Source organism: Humulus lupulus, chromosome 5 (genome assembly GCF_963169125.1).
Source record: "Humulus lupulus chromosome 5, drHumLupu1.1, whole genome shotgun sequence".
NCBI lineage: Eukaryota > Viridiplantae > Streptophyta > Magnoliopsida > Rosales > Cannabaceae > Humulus > Humulus lupulus.
The window spans coordinates 210,589,435-210,604,268 of record NC_084797.1 but is presented as its reverse complement, the minus strand read 5'-3'; the positions used below and the strand labels follow the sequence as shown (position 1 = coordinate 210,604,268).

Here is a 14,834-nt window from a genome sequence, read left to right as displayed (position 1 = left end):
GAAATTGTAAAGTTTAAATTCCTCTCTTATGGGTGGTTTCGCTTGTGAATGCTCATTTGCTTTGCATGACTATAGTGGGTCTAATCAATTTATAACAATTAATAAAATGAATGTTTAAATTCGTGTCGTTTGGACCTTGAATGGGAGTATGGGGGCCTTAGTAGAGGGTACGACATACTGGACCCAGCCCTCCTCCATAAAAGCCCAATTGTTAAGGCCCATTTACCTGAGTTGGACTTGATTGTATAGGTTCATTATATTAGTTAAACCTAAATATTGATTAACAACAAATTAATTCTAAATTAATTGAATTTGTTTCAATGTGTCATAGTCATTAATTTTCTAAAAATAAATAATAAAAATACTATTTTTAATTTTATAATGACCTTATTTTAAGAATTATATTTGATATCCACCGTTGGTTTAACAACGTCAGTCGCTTAATGGGACCTCGAGGCGCTTTGATTCATCCCCCTATAGAAGGTGTTCATTAGTTATTTTGACAAGGTTAGATTTCAAAAGATAGATAATTATAGGTCAAATTCAACTAGACTCACCCCTACGGTGACTACTAGGATTAAATCTATTGATTATCGAAATCATGGGTCTAGCTCATAAAATAAGAGGTTTTGTTTTCTTATTTTGATCGAATAGTAGGTTTTTAATAATGGCATCCATTATTAAATAAGTTTACAACTTTATTTAACTAGTGGTATTTTTGAGTCTCGCCAACCGGGACAAGGATATCATAGATCGGTTAAAAACCTAAAGAAATAAAGATATGATTTTTTTGATATTTTTTTCTCATATCTTACATATTTTTTATATATGTTGTGCTATTTCTTGAATTTTGTGTGAATTGAATTTTTATTGAGAAAAAGTGATCGATTTCTATTTTATTGATAATAAGTAGTTTGTAAGTATGGCTGTGTCTACTCCCATCATTTTTCAACTTTCGAGGGAGAAACTCGCTGGAGAAAACTTCCTTAAGTGGAAGCAGAATATCAACATAGAGTAGATTGGTGACAACTCTAAATTCGTCATGACTAATGAATCCCAACAACGAGCACCGTCTCCACACGTTCTTGATGGCACCGTAAATGCTTGGATAGCACCGTCTCCACACATTCGTGATGGCACCGTAAATGCTCGGATGTCACCTTCTCAACATGTCTGCGATCATCTGATCAAAATGAAAAACTACTTTCAGGAAGCTGAACTGCATGGAGCAACAATAGATGAGGAAACTCAAGTTGGCTTAATCCTCAATAGTCTTTCTCCAGCTTTCCCATCGTTCACCACCAACTATGTGTTGAATAAACTCAACTATGGTCTGACGCAGCTCATGAACGAGCTTTAGACTTTTGAGTCTATCATGGGTGGACCAAGTAAGGGAGGAGAAAATAAGACAACTACTATTACTGCTGCCCAGCTAAGGCTGAAGCAAACCAAGTTTCGTCTTCGAAAGTTGGAAACAAGAGGAAATGTGGACAAAAAAACAACCCCAAGCCTGCAAAAGCTGCAAAGACGAGTGCACAACCAAATGCATAGATTCCTAAGGGGAAGAACAAGAAAAGCAAGAAAGGTAAAGGTAAGTGTTTTCACTACAAAGAGAATGGACATTGGAAACGAGATTGCCCCAAGTTTCTAGCAGTGAAAAACAAAGGTAATGATTATAGTTCATTTATCTTAGACACATGTGTTTTAGAGGATGATAAATCCGTTTGGATTATTGATTCTAGATATACCAGTCATGTTTGAAACTTTTTACAGCTTCTTGAATCGTGGGAGGAAGTGGACGAAGGCGGCTTAAAGCTTAGAGTTAGGAACGGAATGTTCATTGCGGTCCAAGCTAGAGGAAGAGCTCGTCTGAAGGTCGGAAATAAATTTGTAATTTTAAATGATGTATTTTTTATTCAAAATTTTAGTAGAAATTTAATATCAGTGTCCAGGTTGCAATTAGAACAATTTGTTATGACTTTCACAAGTCCTAATATATCCATTTCTTTCAATGGATCACAAATTGTGCATTGCATGTTTGAAAAATGGGCTTTATATTCTGTGACCTAACGAACCCCTCACTCTTAACAATGATTTATTCAAAGTAGCTAAACCTAGGACCAATAAACATTGAAAGACCGATAACGATAATATGACGTATTTATGGCACTTGAGACTAGGTCACATTGGCTATGATAGGATTCAAAGAATTACAAAGGACGGGCCTTTGAGGGAAATAACCTTAGGTGAATTACCTGTCTGTTAATCTTGTCTAGAAGACAAACTGATCAAGCGTCCATTCTCTGCAAAGGGTGGACCTTTGATTGTACAAGCCAGGGGTGGTTTTGAGTATTTCGTCACTTTCATTGATGATTACTCTATATAGTCATGTCTTTACCTAATGCATAGGAAATCAAAACCATTTTCAAAGTTTCAGGAATTCCTAGCAATGGCTCAGAACCAATTAGGTAAAACGTTAAAGATCTTGCGATCTAATAGGGGTGGAGAATATTTGGATATGTAGTTCGAAGATCATTTAACTAAACTTGGGATTTTATCACAACTTACTACCTTAGGCACTCTGCAACAAAATGGTGTAGCGGAATGCTGGAACAGAACTTTATTGGAAATGGTTAGATGCATGCTTAGTTACTAAACTCTACCAACTTCAATCTGGGGACATGTAATTGAAACTACGAACGACATTCTCAATGTCGTGCCGTCTAAATCAATCCCCAAAACACCTTTAGAACGCTGGAATGGTCGTGAACCTAGTTTATGCCATTATAGAATCTGGGGGTGTCCCGCCCACGTCCTGAGGAAAAAGGAAGGAAAGATAGAATTGCGAACTGAAGTTTGCATGTTTGTTGTCTATCCTAAAGGTGCTTGGGGTGGACTTTTCTATTGTCATTCAGAAAAGAAAGTGTTTACTTCTACGAATGCTACTTTTCTAGAAAATGATTATGTCCAAAACTTCAAACCACGCAGCAAAATAGTTTTAGAGGAGATAGTTAAAGAATTGACTCCAACCAGTGATCCATCGTCTTCAACGCGAGTTTATGTTGAAATTCCTACTCTTCATGTCCAACCGACACAAGTCGATTTAAATGAAGAAAGTATCATTGTTCCTAAGCAAATAGTCACGGAGCTTCGTCGTAGTGGGAGGGTTTCTAGGAACCCAATTCGCTATGGTTTGGATGGTGAAACCAATACGGTTGTCGGTGACACTAGTGATGATGATATGTTGTCTTTCAAACAGGCAATGGCTAGCCCTAAAAAGGAACAATGGCTCGAAGCCATGAAACAGAAAATGGAGTCCATGTGCTCAAATTCCGTCTGGGATCTTGTGGAAGCACCTAGTGACTTTAGGGTCATTGGGTGCAAGTGGATCTATAAGAAGAAACGATGTGTTTGATAACTCTACAAAATAGAGTTATTTTACCACATTTTTTTATGTTAATTGTTGCTTAGTCTTTGAGTATTTAAGTAACTTATTAAGTTCTTAAGTAATTTTGAATTTATTAGTCTTAATGTACTTTTTAGATTTTTATATGTTTTTATAGATATTTTATTATAATTTGTTATAGTTTAATTATTTGAAATAAGTAAGGTTAAGTTAGAAGTAAAAAGATGCACTTTTGAGCTTAAATGTTTAAGTAAATTAAGTTTTAATTAATATTTTCAAAGAATTATTATGACTCATTTCTATAATTGAAATTGTTTGACTATGATTTAATTTATTTAGTAGGAAAATTATTGCATTTCAGGTGCTTGAAGTAAAAAAAAAAATAATGAAAAGAAAAGAAAATGAAGTTGTGATAAAAATGGAATTATGGCATTTTTTTGAAGAGGATTTAAGCAAAAAGTGGCACCTGATCCAAGCCAGTCTAAAGCCACAGTGGGCCTACCTCTCCCAGCAGCCTCCTACCCAGTTCAGCCCAGTGAAGCCCACCAGGCCCACAAGCCCAGCCGAACCCAACCCTGCCTCCCAACAGCCTTCACAAGCCCAGCCGAGCCTCCCTGTTTCCTCTTCTCCTCCATGGGCTGCTCCACCAACCAGCACAAGCCCAACTCGCCCAGGCCCATACGCAGCCACGCCCAGGCCCACTCGGCCCAGCTCCCTGAAGTAGCCACCTGCCACAACCCCTTCTTGAGCCCATCAAATGCTCATTGTCCCCTTGTCCCTAAAATGCCATTTTTGCCCAATTTTTCTACAACATTTTACCCAAAAATCATCATCACTCCTACAATTTACCCATATTTTCCATATTATTATTAATTTAATAAATCTAATCAATTTAATTAATTTAAATAGATTATTTTAATAGTCTCATTTTGGCTATAAATATGAAATTGCAAGACTATTTTTTTACTATCTTTTTTTCTACCATTCTCTCTTCTATTTTGGTATTTTTTTTCAAGAGCCTTTTCAAGTATGTATTTTATTTATTTTGTAATTTCTATTATAGTTATGTGCTTCCAATCTTTTTCATAATACTATTAAGATCATGATGAAGCAACTTGTAACTAGATAAAATTTATGTTGTATGTTGATTTCCCTTGTAATGTAACAAAGTTTATGGGTTTTTCTTCTTCATATATGTCTTTCATCTTTAATATCTCATATTTTGGATTGTTAGATAATATTGCACTTTTTTCTTCATTTTGCAAAACATAATATCCTTTGTGTAAGATGTGCCATTAAATTGTTCACATCTAATGCTTAGAACAAAAAAATTATGTTTGGCCTTATAAATAATGTTATTTGATTTTTTGTTGTTTCACATTAAATACTTTGAAATTATACTTTTTTGAAAAGTGAAGAAAAATCCTATCTTTTAAGAAATAATGTGTTCTTAAAAGTATAAATCTATTTGGAAAATTATAGTTTGACTTGTTTTAACTATCTCTAAAATTTGGGAATCAGTATACTAATAAGTTTGATTAAACTTACATTTGTGGATTCTAGTATCTTAATATTCTTTCATTTGAACACTTATTTTCACATCATTATTGGTTTATTTCACTACTACAAAATACCCTTTACAGGACACTTTTTTAGGACACGCACATAAATGCAAGTCCTTAAAAATATTTATGGAGTTTTTAGGACACTCATTGAGAGTCCTAAAAAAACACAATTTAGGACTCGCAATGAGTGTCCTAAAAAAATATGCGAGTCCTAAACAAATCTGGGCTAAAAAATGAGTGTTTTACTTAACAATTTTAAGAACTTGCTTTGGGAGTCTTTAATACTCTTTAAGGACTCGCTTTGCGAGTTCTAAAAACACCTGGGCTGAAAAATTAGGAATTGTAACTTTTAAAGACTCACTTTGCGAATCCTAAAAGAGTATTAAGGACTCTCAAAGCAAGTCCTTAGAATTGTTAAGTAAAAGAGCATAAAAACACACATTGTTTCGAATTTCCCTCTTCTATTTCGCACTAAAGGTAATAAAAAAAATCCCAATTTTTTTCCCAATTCTATTTCTCAGCTCTCTCGCGCCTCAGTCTCTCTCTCCCTCTGAAACCCCAAATGTCGAAACCCCCAAATCCCACAAGATCTTCTCCATTTTCCCTCCCTCAGCTCACTGTTGGTTAATTTTTTTTCATTTTTTTGTTAGATACCTCTTCTTCTTTAATTTTTCCCCACTGTTTTTTTTTTCCTTTTTCTTCTTCTTGATCTCCGACTTGTAGATGGCCCTCCGACTGCCTGTCTCTTCGCCTCCCTCCCTTCTGCTCCGGCTCATCTACAGGCTCAACTCCCTCTTTATTTTCAGGTATATATATACATATATTTAGTTTCATTTATTTTTAATATTATTAACTTAATAAAGGCTCTTTCTCACTTTTCTCTTAGATCCAAGGCTTTCTCACTTAGAGGTTAATCACTATTTTTTTTATTATTTTACTATTCTGATTTTTTTTTGTTATGAATTTTTTTAATATTTGGCCTTTGATTTGGTTACGACTTACATTTTGAGCTCAAACCAGATAATATTTGAAGCCTAATTTGGGAGAATTTAAGAACTGATGCCCTTGTATGTCATATTTTCTTTCAATATTTGTGGTTTTGCTATGCATTAAATTTTTGGTCGAATGCACTCTTAGAGGATTATATTGTGTTTAGCTCATGTGTCCTATCCGGATGAGCCTTTGTAATTTTTGGTTTTATTTATGTTAGTGTGGTATTAACCATTGTTATTACTTGCACATGTTATGAGTGGATATTGAGATGTTTATGGAAACTTTTTAATCAGTTAACAGTTCTGCATACTAGAAAATGGAACCAAAGTTTAGTGCCCAATTTTCATGATCATCAATAAGCATTATTTTGTATTATTTTTTTTCTATGTGTTTGCTTGTCCAGAAATTAGAAAAAACATCAATGAATGAGATGGACTTTTGTGTTTTGTATATTTAACTTTTGGATATAAATATTTTTACTTTATGTTTGTGAATCTTTGAGATAAACATTCTGTAATGGGTTAGGTTTAAGTTGTCATCTTTAGTTTTTTTCTCTCTGTATATATCCAAACATAAATGTGGGCAGATTTTGTTACATATGTTTGTATTATATATATTATGTATACCAAGGACCCTATTTATATATATATATATATTCGAAGTGCATAGAGTCATAGTTCTTTATGAAGCAGGGCTATTTGCTTCTTGTACACTTTATTTTATAGTGATTTTCAAATTTGCCTTTTTTTTAGGTTTGACAATTGCTAATGTGTGCACATATATCATTAATACAGGAAACTCGGTTTCCAAGTTCAAATTCAAAAAGAAGCTTGAGTGAGTTTGATTTTACTGATATTTTTTCCTGTTCAATTTCTATATATATTTCTCTTATTTGAATTTTGAACTTTTTTGATAATGTTTTCTCCCATCATTTTTTTTCTACGTATTCTTTTTCTTCATATTTATAGTTCTTTTACACAGTGTTTCTTTGAATTTTATTTTAAATCCTGATTTGCTTGTCTTAGTGTGGTATGTGGCATCTAACTTTTAACATGATATGGAACATACATCTAACTTTTTTATTTTTTATAATGTTAATAATAATGTTTAGGTTAATATTTTGATTGGTCTTAAAGCATTGGATCGGTAGCTAATTGCAAGAGGTATGTTGTATTTGATTTTTTTTTTAAATTTTCAATATTTTACAATTTTGAATGATAATTGTATTACATTAGTGGAGTTTGAATATCTTAGATATTCTTCCATAGTGAGGTAGGTTATGAGAATTTTGTGTGCTACGGTGATAACGGAAGATTGAGAACTTGCATGTCTTAGTGAAGTAGATTCTGAGAATTTTGTGTGCTGTGGTGATATATGGATGAAAACTTGTGTGCTGTTTGATTTGTTAGACATGTTTGTGTTGAATGTGACAAATGGCTAGGCTAGTAAATTAGGGGATATGCTGTCCGATTTTCTATAGATGGCGACATGTTGGCTCTTTTTCTTCTAGTTTCAGTGCAAGATGTGTATTTTACTATGTTTTAATTTTCATGTAATATATATTTTTTTTGTAACCTATTTTTTTGTTAAATTTTCATGTAGTATATTTCTGTTAATTGATGTTGTGCTTTGCTCAGTCAGAATATGTTGTGTGATTATATCATTATAGCAATTTATGCATGTTCTACAATTTTCTTGCATAGCACATGTTTGATGAAAGTCTCAAGTTTTATTCTATAATCTTAATATTAGGCTCCAAAATCTAAAGGTTTGAGACACCTTTAAGCATGTTTTATGTAGTCAATCGAAATGTTATGTATTACATATAATTAAGGCCACCTCTCTACTTGGCAGACATTTATATAAACATTACTTGAATATAAAATAGACTATGTAACCATCATCATTTGTGTGGGGTCCAATGTTGTAGAAACTGATATTCTAACATGTTTGCCCATCTTTTTCTTCCTCTTGTGTTTAAGATATTTTGTCCAAATTACTTCAAAGTTATTTTTGCATCATGCAATTTACAAGTAACAGTTATAACAACTACTAGCTTTGTATTTAATTAAGAACCATGCACGTTTACTTTAGTCTTTAATTCATGCTTTTTGAAATATATATCGATTGCTTGTTGGATCTATAATGGAGGCAAAAGCTTCTCCAGGAAAGTGTTTGCAGGGTTTTCTTTTATTATATATGTTTGGTTGTTAGATATTTATTTTATTCTTTTGAATGTAATACAGTGTCTTTATGTAACACTGAGAACAAGTTTAAGATATATAATTTATATTTATTATGACTATTAACATCTTACTTCTCAGTTTGGTTGCTCTAATGTTTTTGTTGTCTATTATAATTCAATTTGTGAAGAACAAAAGCAGGGGAGAGCATTATATTGAGTTTTATAATTCTTTTCGTTTGCCATGTATAAGTTTGGTCTTTATCTTGTGAGATATTTTATTTTTTTGGGAGTACATCTAACTTAATATAATAAAAGTATGTGTGGACCTCTCTTGTTTTTTTATTTCTAGTGGTCAACATTTTAAGAACTTTTTATTTCCAGTGGAGAAATTTTTTATTAATATTTTAGTTTTTTGTTCTCTTTTGCTTTGGTGATCATTATTCTTTAAGTTCTTACCACTGTTCTCTAATTAATTCTTTGATGACAATTATTCTTTATGAAGCTAGTTAGTTGATAGAATGGAACATTTGGTTTTGGAGCAAGAAAAGAAATATCTATCTGGAGTAAGATGACAACTTTCAAATGCACATGTATGTTTGCTTTGCTATGTAGCTTGGTAAATGTGTGTGTTACATTTCTATAGATTATCTCTTGTATAATACTCTTTATTCTCTTATAAATGTTTAGTATAACCGTCTCCCGACTTTTGTTTAGGATTCTTTCTTTGAAATTTGTCTTGTTTTGTCGCTTGATATAGAAAATAGCTTAGTGTGGCAAAAGCTAGAATTTGTCTTTGGTAAGGACTTTCAACACTAGTTTTTATGAAATTGCAGTATTTTTTTCTTCTAGAGATGTGATACTCAAAGTTCTTTGGGATTTAAATGTCGGTTTGAAATTATTTCTTCATAGCATGTGGACTGTCTATAGGTTAATTAGTATGTGTGAGTAACTAAATATCTCTCCAAACTCTAATACTAAATCTAGACATTATGCAGACTGACATCTAATTTTTAACGTTTTGCACTTAAATTTCTTTTATATTGGATATATGTAATTGATCTTTTGAGTAGTACATTATATCTTAAGTTTAAAACAATCATTTTTCATTCTTAATTCAAATGAATTTGTATTTCTCTTAATAATTTATATCTAGTTGCATGAGGATTAAAAATTAATCATTAAAAAATATTAAAATTTGTAAACAAATACAAGCGTGGCTAGCTCTCTTGAAACATATTTCTTGTCCCAAATTTCCTTGATCTATTGGACTTGCTTATTTTCTAAAGGTATATTTTTTTATAAATACAATATTCTAATATTAATTATCAACTTGAAATGGACTGATTTTTTCTAAGCAAACTTTTGAAAAGTTTGATGAACCTAATAATTAAATAACTTTTTTATAATGTGCAGGTCTATATTGAGATGCATTTCTTTGGCGCAAAACTAGACATTGGTAGTTAAAGTATTTAGAATCAAAAATATATTTCACTAACTTTGTATACATGCCTTGTTTAATATTTGGTGATGATAGAATTTGATTGTAGTATAAACTTTCATGTAATATGATTTTGTAAGCCGAGTAGACTAAATATTAAAATTATATTTTTGAGTAATTAATAAAAAATTATTTTGTTGTATTATCTTTTGAAAATATTAGAAATGTAAAATATATAATACATTTTGGACTCTCAAAGAGATATATTTTTTTTAAATCAAAATGAAAATGGTAGCTGCATTTTTTTTAAAAAAAAAATTACTTTTAAGGGCATGCAAAGCGAGTCCTAAAATCTTAATTTAAAGACACTCAATGAGATCTTTTAGGACTTGCATTGCGAGTCCTAAAAACATTCTTTTAGGGCTTGCAACGCAAGTCCTTATAAATTAATTAAAGGCACTGAATCAGATTTTTTAGGACTCGCGTTGTGAGACCTAAAAACATTCTTCTAGGATTCGCAACGCGAGTTCTAAAAACTTACTTAAAGGCACTCAACAAGAGTTTTAAGGCTCTCAAATAGAGGACTCGCGCCTCGCGAGTCCTAAAAAGTTTTTTAGGATTCGCAATGCTAGTCCTAAAAAGTCTTTTTTGTAATAGTATTTTTATTCTCTTAAATAGCTTTATTTTAAATCTTTTATTTTGTGTTCATGACATTAAATCTCATCAATTTTTAGAGTTAGGTTAAAATTTATTAATTTTGGTTTAAAATAGTTTTCTTTTTTGATTTTAGAAAACTCCTTTGAGTTCGATCTCATTCTTACACGAATACTATACTTCATATATGCACTACACCAAAATATTGATTTTGTGACATTTTAATTGGTGACATTTGTTAAAAAATGTCACAATAATAGTATTTTAGTGACAATTGGTCAAAAATGTCACTTTAGTAAGAATAAATGACATTTTATGTAGTGACATTTTTTTTAAAATGTCATTATTGATATTCTTTAGTGGCATTTGATAAAAAATGTTACTAATTTGTGAAAATTTAGTTTTAGTAGCATTCACAAAATGTCACTAGACTATATCAATAGTAACATTGTACAAATGACACAAAATATTGGATTTTGTGACATTTTAAAATTTCAGCTAAATAAATAATTTTAGTGACATTTTAAAAGTGTTATTATTGAAATTTTGTAGTGACATTTTTAATTTGTCAATTTTTTTTTAATTTGTTTTTATATTACAAATTTATAATAAGAGTTTAAATGGGATTTTGACAAAAGTAAATTATTTTTGTAGGCCTAATTAATTTCATAGACAAAAAAAATAACTAAATAAATATTAGGATAGAATTATAATAAAAAAAATTGAATACATAAAATTGAACTCCATAAAATTAGAAAGAGAAATAAAATTTAGCAATTTATGTTAATAAGAATGAAAACTACAATCACTAAGCTTCTTCATCCATCTCATCTGTATCAAACGACACTGATGTATCAACGGTTATGTCTTGGATATCTTTCCTAACCAAACTAATATCTCCATCCCCATCATTAATAGTTGCGCTACAAACCTCAGTTTGCAAATAAGACTCCACATTCTCATCGTATGATTGCACACTCATATTATAATAATCTCTAGAATTTATTTTTAAAACAACATGCCATTCTTTGTGTTTGAGGTCTTCCACATACATTACCTGTTCTGCTTGAGAAGCTAGTATAAATGGTTCATCTTCATGCATCAATTTTGAAAAGTTGACTCTTGTGCAATCCTTCTCTTCTTTAACGCCACTTCTTGAAATCCAATCACACTTAAATAACACAACACGATTTCCTGAAGAATAATCTAGTTCTATAATATCAGTTAATATTCCATAAAATGTAACCTCTCCAAAAATAGGATTTGGATCTCTACTACTTGCGAAACTTTGAGTTTTAGCAGTCATAATAACTCCACTATTTTGAGTTCTTAAATTCTTTTCAATTTCTTTTGTGTGAAACCTGAAACCGTTGATTAGATATTTTTTAAATCGAAAAAAAACATTGTTTGGTCCATTTTCCAAACAACGTAAATCTTCAGAAGCTCGATTATCTCCATTATCATATAATTCTTCCACCTGATTTGATAAAAATAATAACTACACTCAATATGTGTGTAACTCATTAAGTTAATGTAAAATGTATAAATTAAAAAATCTACCTTTTTAGCAAACCATGGAGAAAATGAATTGTTATGAATTCGATTTATGGTCATTGCTGTTTGACGAGAGTTTTGTTGTGCAATGATATTACGATGTTCCCTACAAAATGAATTAGCATTAGTTATAATTATATGATTTTTCATGTTTTTATTGTTATTATTATTAAAGATATAATAAATAACACTCACTCATTAAATGAGTCTATGGTATTGCAATTAAATAATACATATCGATGTGCCTTAACTTTAGTATCCTCGTCTAAAGTCTTAGTATCTATTTTTCCCAAATGTCGACCCGTCGTTTGGAAAATGGGCAATGTTTTTCCATTTGGTTCCACATCAATGTAATTTCTAGGCTTACGATTAAATTTTGTCTCCACACCTTCCATGTATCTTGAGCAAAACGTCAAACATTCATCAGCTAAATATCCTTCGACAATACAACCTTCCGGTTTGCTTTTATTACGAACGTATGACTTCAACTTAGACAAGTACCTAAAATTATTCATAGAAACATTAGAAGAAATATTAATTCTTGTTAAGCATAAATAAAATGAAAATCAATTAATATTTACCTTTCAATAGGGTACATGCAACGATAAACTGATGGTCCAGCAATTCTTGCCTCATATGCTAAGTGTATTACTAAATGAACCATTATATCAAAAAATGCTGGAGGAAAGAGTTTTTCAAGATTACAAAGAATGATAGGTATTTGTTGTTCATGATGCATAAAATCTTGTGGTCGGGCAACTTTTGAATACATCATGCGAAAATAATTTCTTAAACTAGTTAGATGTAGACGAACATGTGCACTTGATACTCCCCTTAGTGCTAGTGGTAGTAATTGAGTCATAATGATATGAAAATCATGACTTTTGAGCCCATAAATTTTTCTTTTGCTCACATCAACACATCTAGAAATGTTGGCAGCATATCCATCTGGAACCTTAATTGTCTTTAGAAATCGACAGAAGACAATTTTTTCTTTTTTGCTTAATGTAAAACATGCAGGCGGAATAACAGTTTTCTTAGACTCGCTCTCTTTTGGATGAAGTTCAGATCTAATACCCATATATTTTAAATCAAGACGCGCATTCAAATTGTCATTATTTTTTGTATCTAAACTCAATAATGTCCCCATCAAACTTTCACATACATTCTTTTCAATATGCATCACATCAAGATTGTGTCGCAATAAATTATCCTTCCAATATGGCAATTCAAAAAATATACTCTTTTTCTTCCAACTGTATGGCAATAGAGGATTAACAACTGTCTTCCCAAATTTAATCTGGTAGCCTGCTAATGTATCTAGTATCATAGAACCACTTAATGGGGTTGGAGCCATTCTTTCCTCTTTTGTGCCATCAAAAGATTTTTCATCATTTCTAAATGGGTCATTATTTTCTAACCAGCGTCGATGACCCATATAACAATGCTTTTTTCTATGCTTCAACCACATAGAACAAGTGTCTTGATGACAAGATGGGCATGCATACTTTCCTTTCGTGCTCCATCCTGATAAGTTTGCATATGCTGGAAAATCACTAATTGTCCATAGTAGTGATGCCCGCATGTTAAAGTTTTTTTTTGTAGATGCATCAAAAGTTTCAACTCCAACTTCCCATAACTCCTTTAACTCTTCAATTAGTGGCTTTAGATATACGTCAATATTATTTCCAGGTGCGTCTGGACCGGGTATGAGTAAGGACATAATAAAATTAGGTTGTTTCATACACATCCACGGAGGAAGATTGTATGGTATCAAAATAACTGGCCATGTACTGTGACTTACACTTAATGTTTTGAAAGGGTTCATTCCATCAGAAGCTAGCCCAAGTCTAACATTGCGAGGATCTGCAGCAAAATTCTTGTGGTTATGATCAAAAGTCATCCATGCTGGAGAATCTCTTGGGTGTCTCATACAACCATCACTTGTACGATCTTTGTTATGATGCCAAGTCATAAAATCAGATGTTTTTGATGACATAAATAATCTTTGTAATCGTGGTATTAATGGAAAATGGTGCAAGACTTTAGCTTCAGTCCTATTTTTGATGATTAAAGAGTAAAGCTATTATTATTATAAAGTATAAGTCATATAAAAGTATTATATGAAATTCAAAAAATGTTAACTAAATAAAAAAGAGAAGAAAATAAATTGTTATATTTAACATACCTTGGTGTAGAGCATACTTCACATTCTGTGTCATTTGCATGCTCCTTTCTATATAATATGCAATCTTTTGGACATGCATCAATTTTTTCGTAATCAAGTCCTAGAGCGTTGATTAATTTTTTGGTCTCATAAAAAGAGTTGGGCAATGCCTCACCTTTTGGTAATGCTCTTTTAAATAAGTCAAGTACCTTGCCAAATGATTGGTCGCTCCATCCAGAGATGCACTTAATATGAAATAATTGAATAACAAATGATAGCTTTGTAAAACTTGTACAACCTGGGTAAAGTTCTTTCTCTGCTTCTTTCATCAAATCGTAAAATTCTTTTGCTCTCGCATTTGGTTCATCACCTTCACCTTGAAGATTGTCATTTTCATCATCGCATTCGTTGTCTCCAATGTTCTGTCCAATTGCATCATATATAATTCCTTGCATATCAATAGTATAATTTGACTCATGAGTATCACGAAAAGTCTCAACATTTTGTGCAGCATGTGAAGAAGATTCCCTGTGCAATACCCATTTAGTGTAACCGTCCATAAATCCATTGCATATTAGATGTTCAAATGTTATTTTTCGAGTAACAGGTATAATAAGGACACACTTTACACAAGGACATATAATTTTTTCTTCATGACTTGCATTTTTAAATGCAAAATCCAGAAATAAATTAACTCCTTCTTGATATGAATCGCTCAATCTAGATTGGTTCATCCAACTCTTATCCGTAATTTATCTTTTGAGTTGATAATTAATACCTATAAAAAATATAAAAATTAGTTTATTTGAAAAAAAAAAAAACACATGTCATACAAAATTTTCAAATAAACACAACATTGTTGATAAGCTCAA

General features: G+C 31.5%; 1 protein-coding gene and 1 long non-coding RNA gene across 3 annotated transcripts; one reads left to right on the top strand and one right to left on the bottom strand.

Annotated features, from left to right (window-relative positions):
• Positions 1–5,460: 5,460 nt before the first annotated feature.
• On the top strand, positions 5,461–9,789 carry LOC133778118 (uncharacterized). 2 transcript variants are annotated; one of them, XR_009869006.1, is made up of 5 exons: positions 5,461–5,777; positions 6,759–6,798; positions 7,076–7,127; positions 8,656–8,739; positions 9,563–9,789. It is a non-coding gene; the product is annotated as an uncharacterized LOC133778118 (long non-coding RNA). The 2 variants fall into 2 exon arrangements; XR_009869005.1 differs by having other exon boundaries at positions 8,652–8,739.
• Positions 9,790–11,049: 1,260 nt separating this feature from the next.
• LOC133779922 (uncharacterized) lies at positions 11,050–14,522 on the bottom strand. Its single transcript, XM_062219819.1, has 5 exons — positions 13,984–14,522; positions 12,377–13,852; positions 11,991–12,296; positions 11,802–11,901; positions 11,050–11,718 (listed from the first exon to the last, which is right to left on the bottom strand). The coding sequence occupies exons 1-5, from the start codon at positions 14,520–14,522 to the stop codon at positions 11,050–11,052; spliced, it is 3,090 nt and encodes a 1,029-aa protein (XP_062075803.1).
• Positions 14,523–14,834: the final 312 nt, after the last annotated feature.

What these genes read in the sequence shown, in the direction of transcription:
- LOC133779922 (XM_062219819.1), bottom strand. Translation starts at nt 14,522, where the DNA reads ATGGACGGTTACACTAAATGGGTATTGCACAGGGAATCTTCTTCACAT. An exon ending in GAAGTATGCTCTACACCAAG is followed by an intron (nt 13,853 to 13,983) that starts GTATGTTAAATA and finishes CATCAAAAATAG; the next exon opens with GACTGAAGCTAAAGTCTTGC. An exon ending in ACCATAGACTCATTTAATGA is followed by an intron (nt 11,902 to 11,990) that starts GTGAGTGTTATT and finishes TTCATTTTGTAG; the next exon opens with GGAACATCGTAATATCATTG.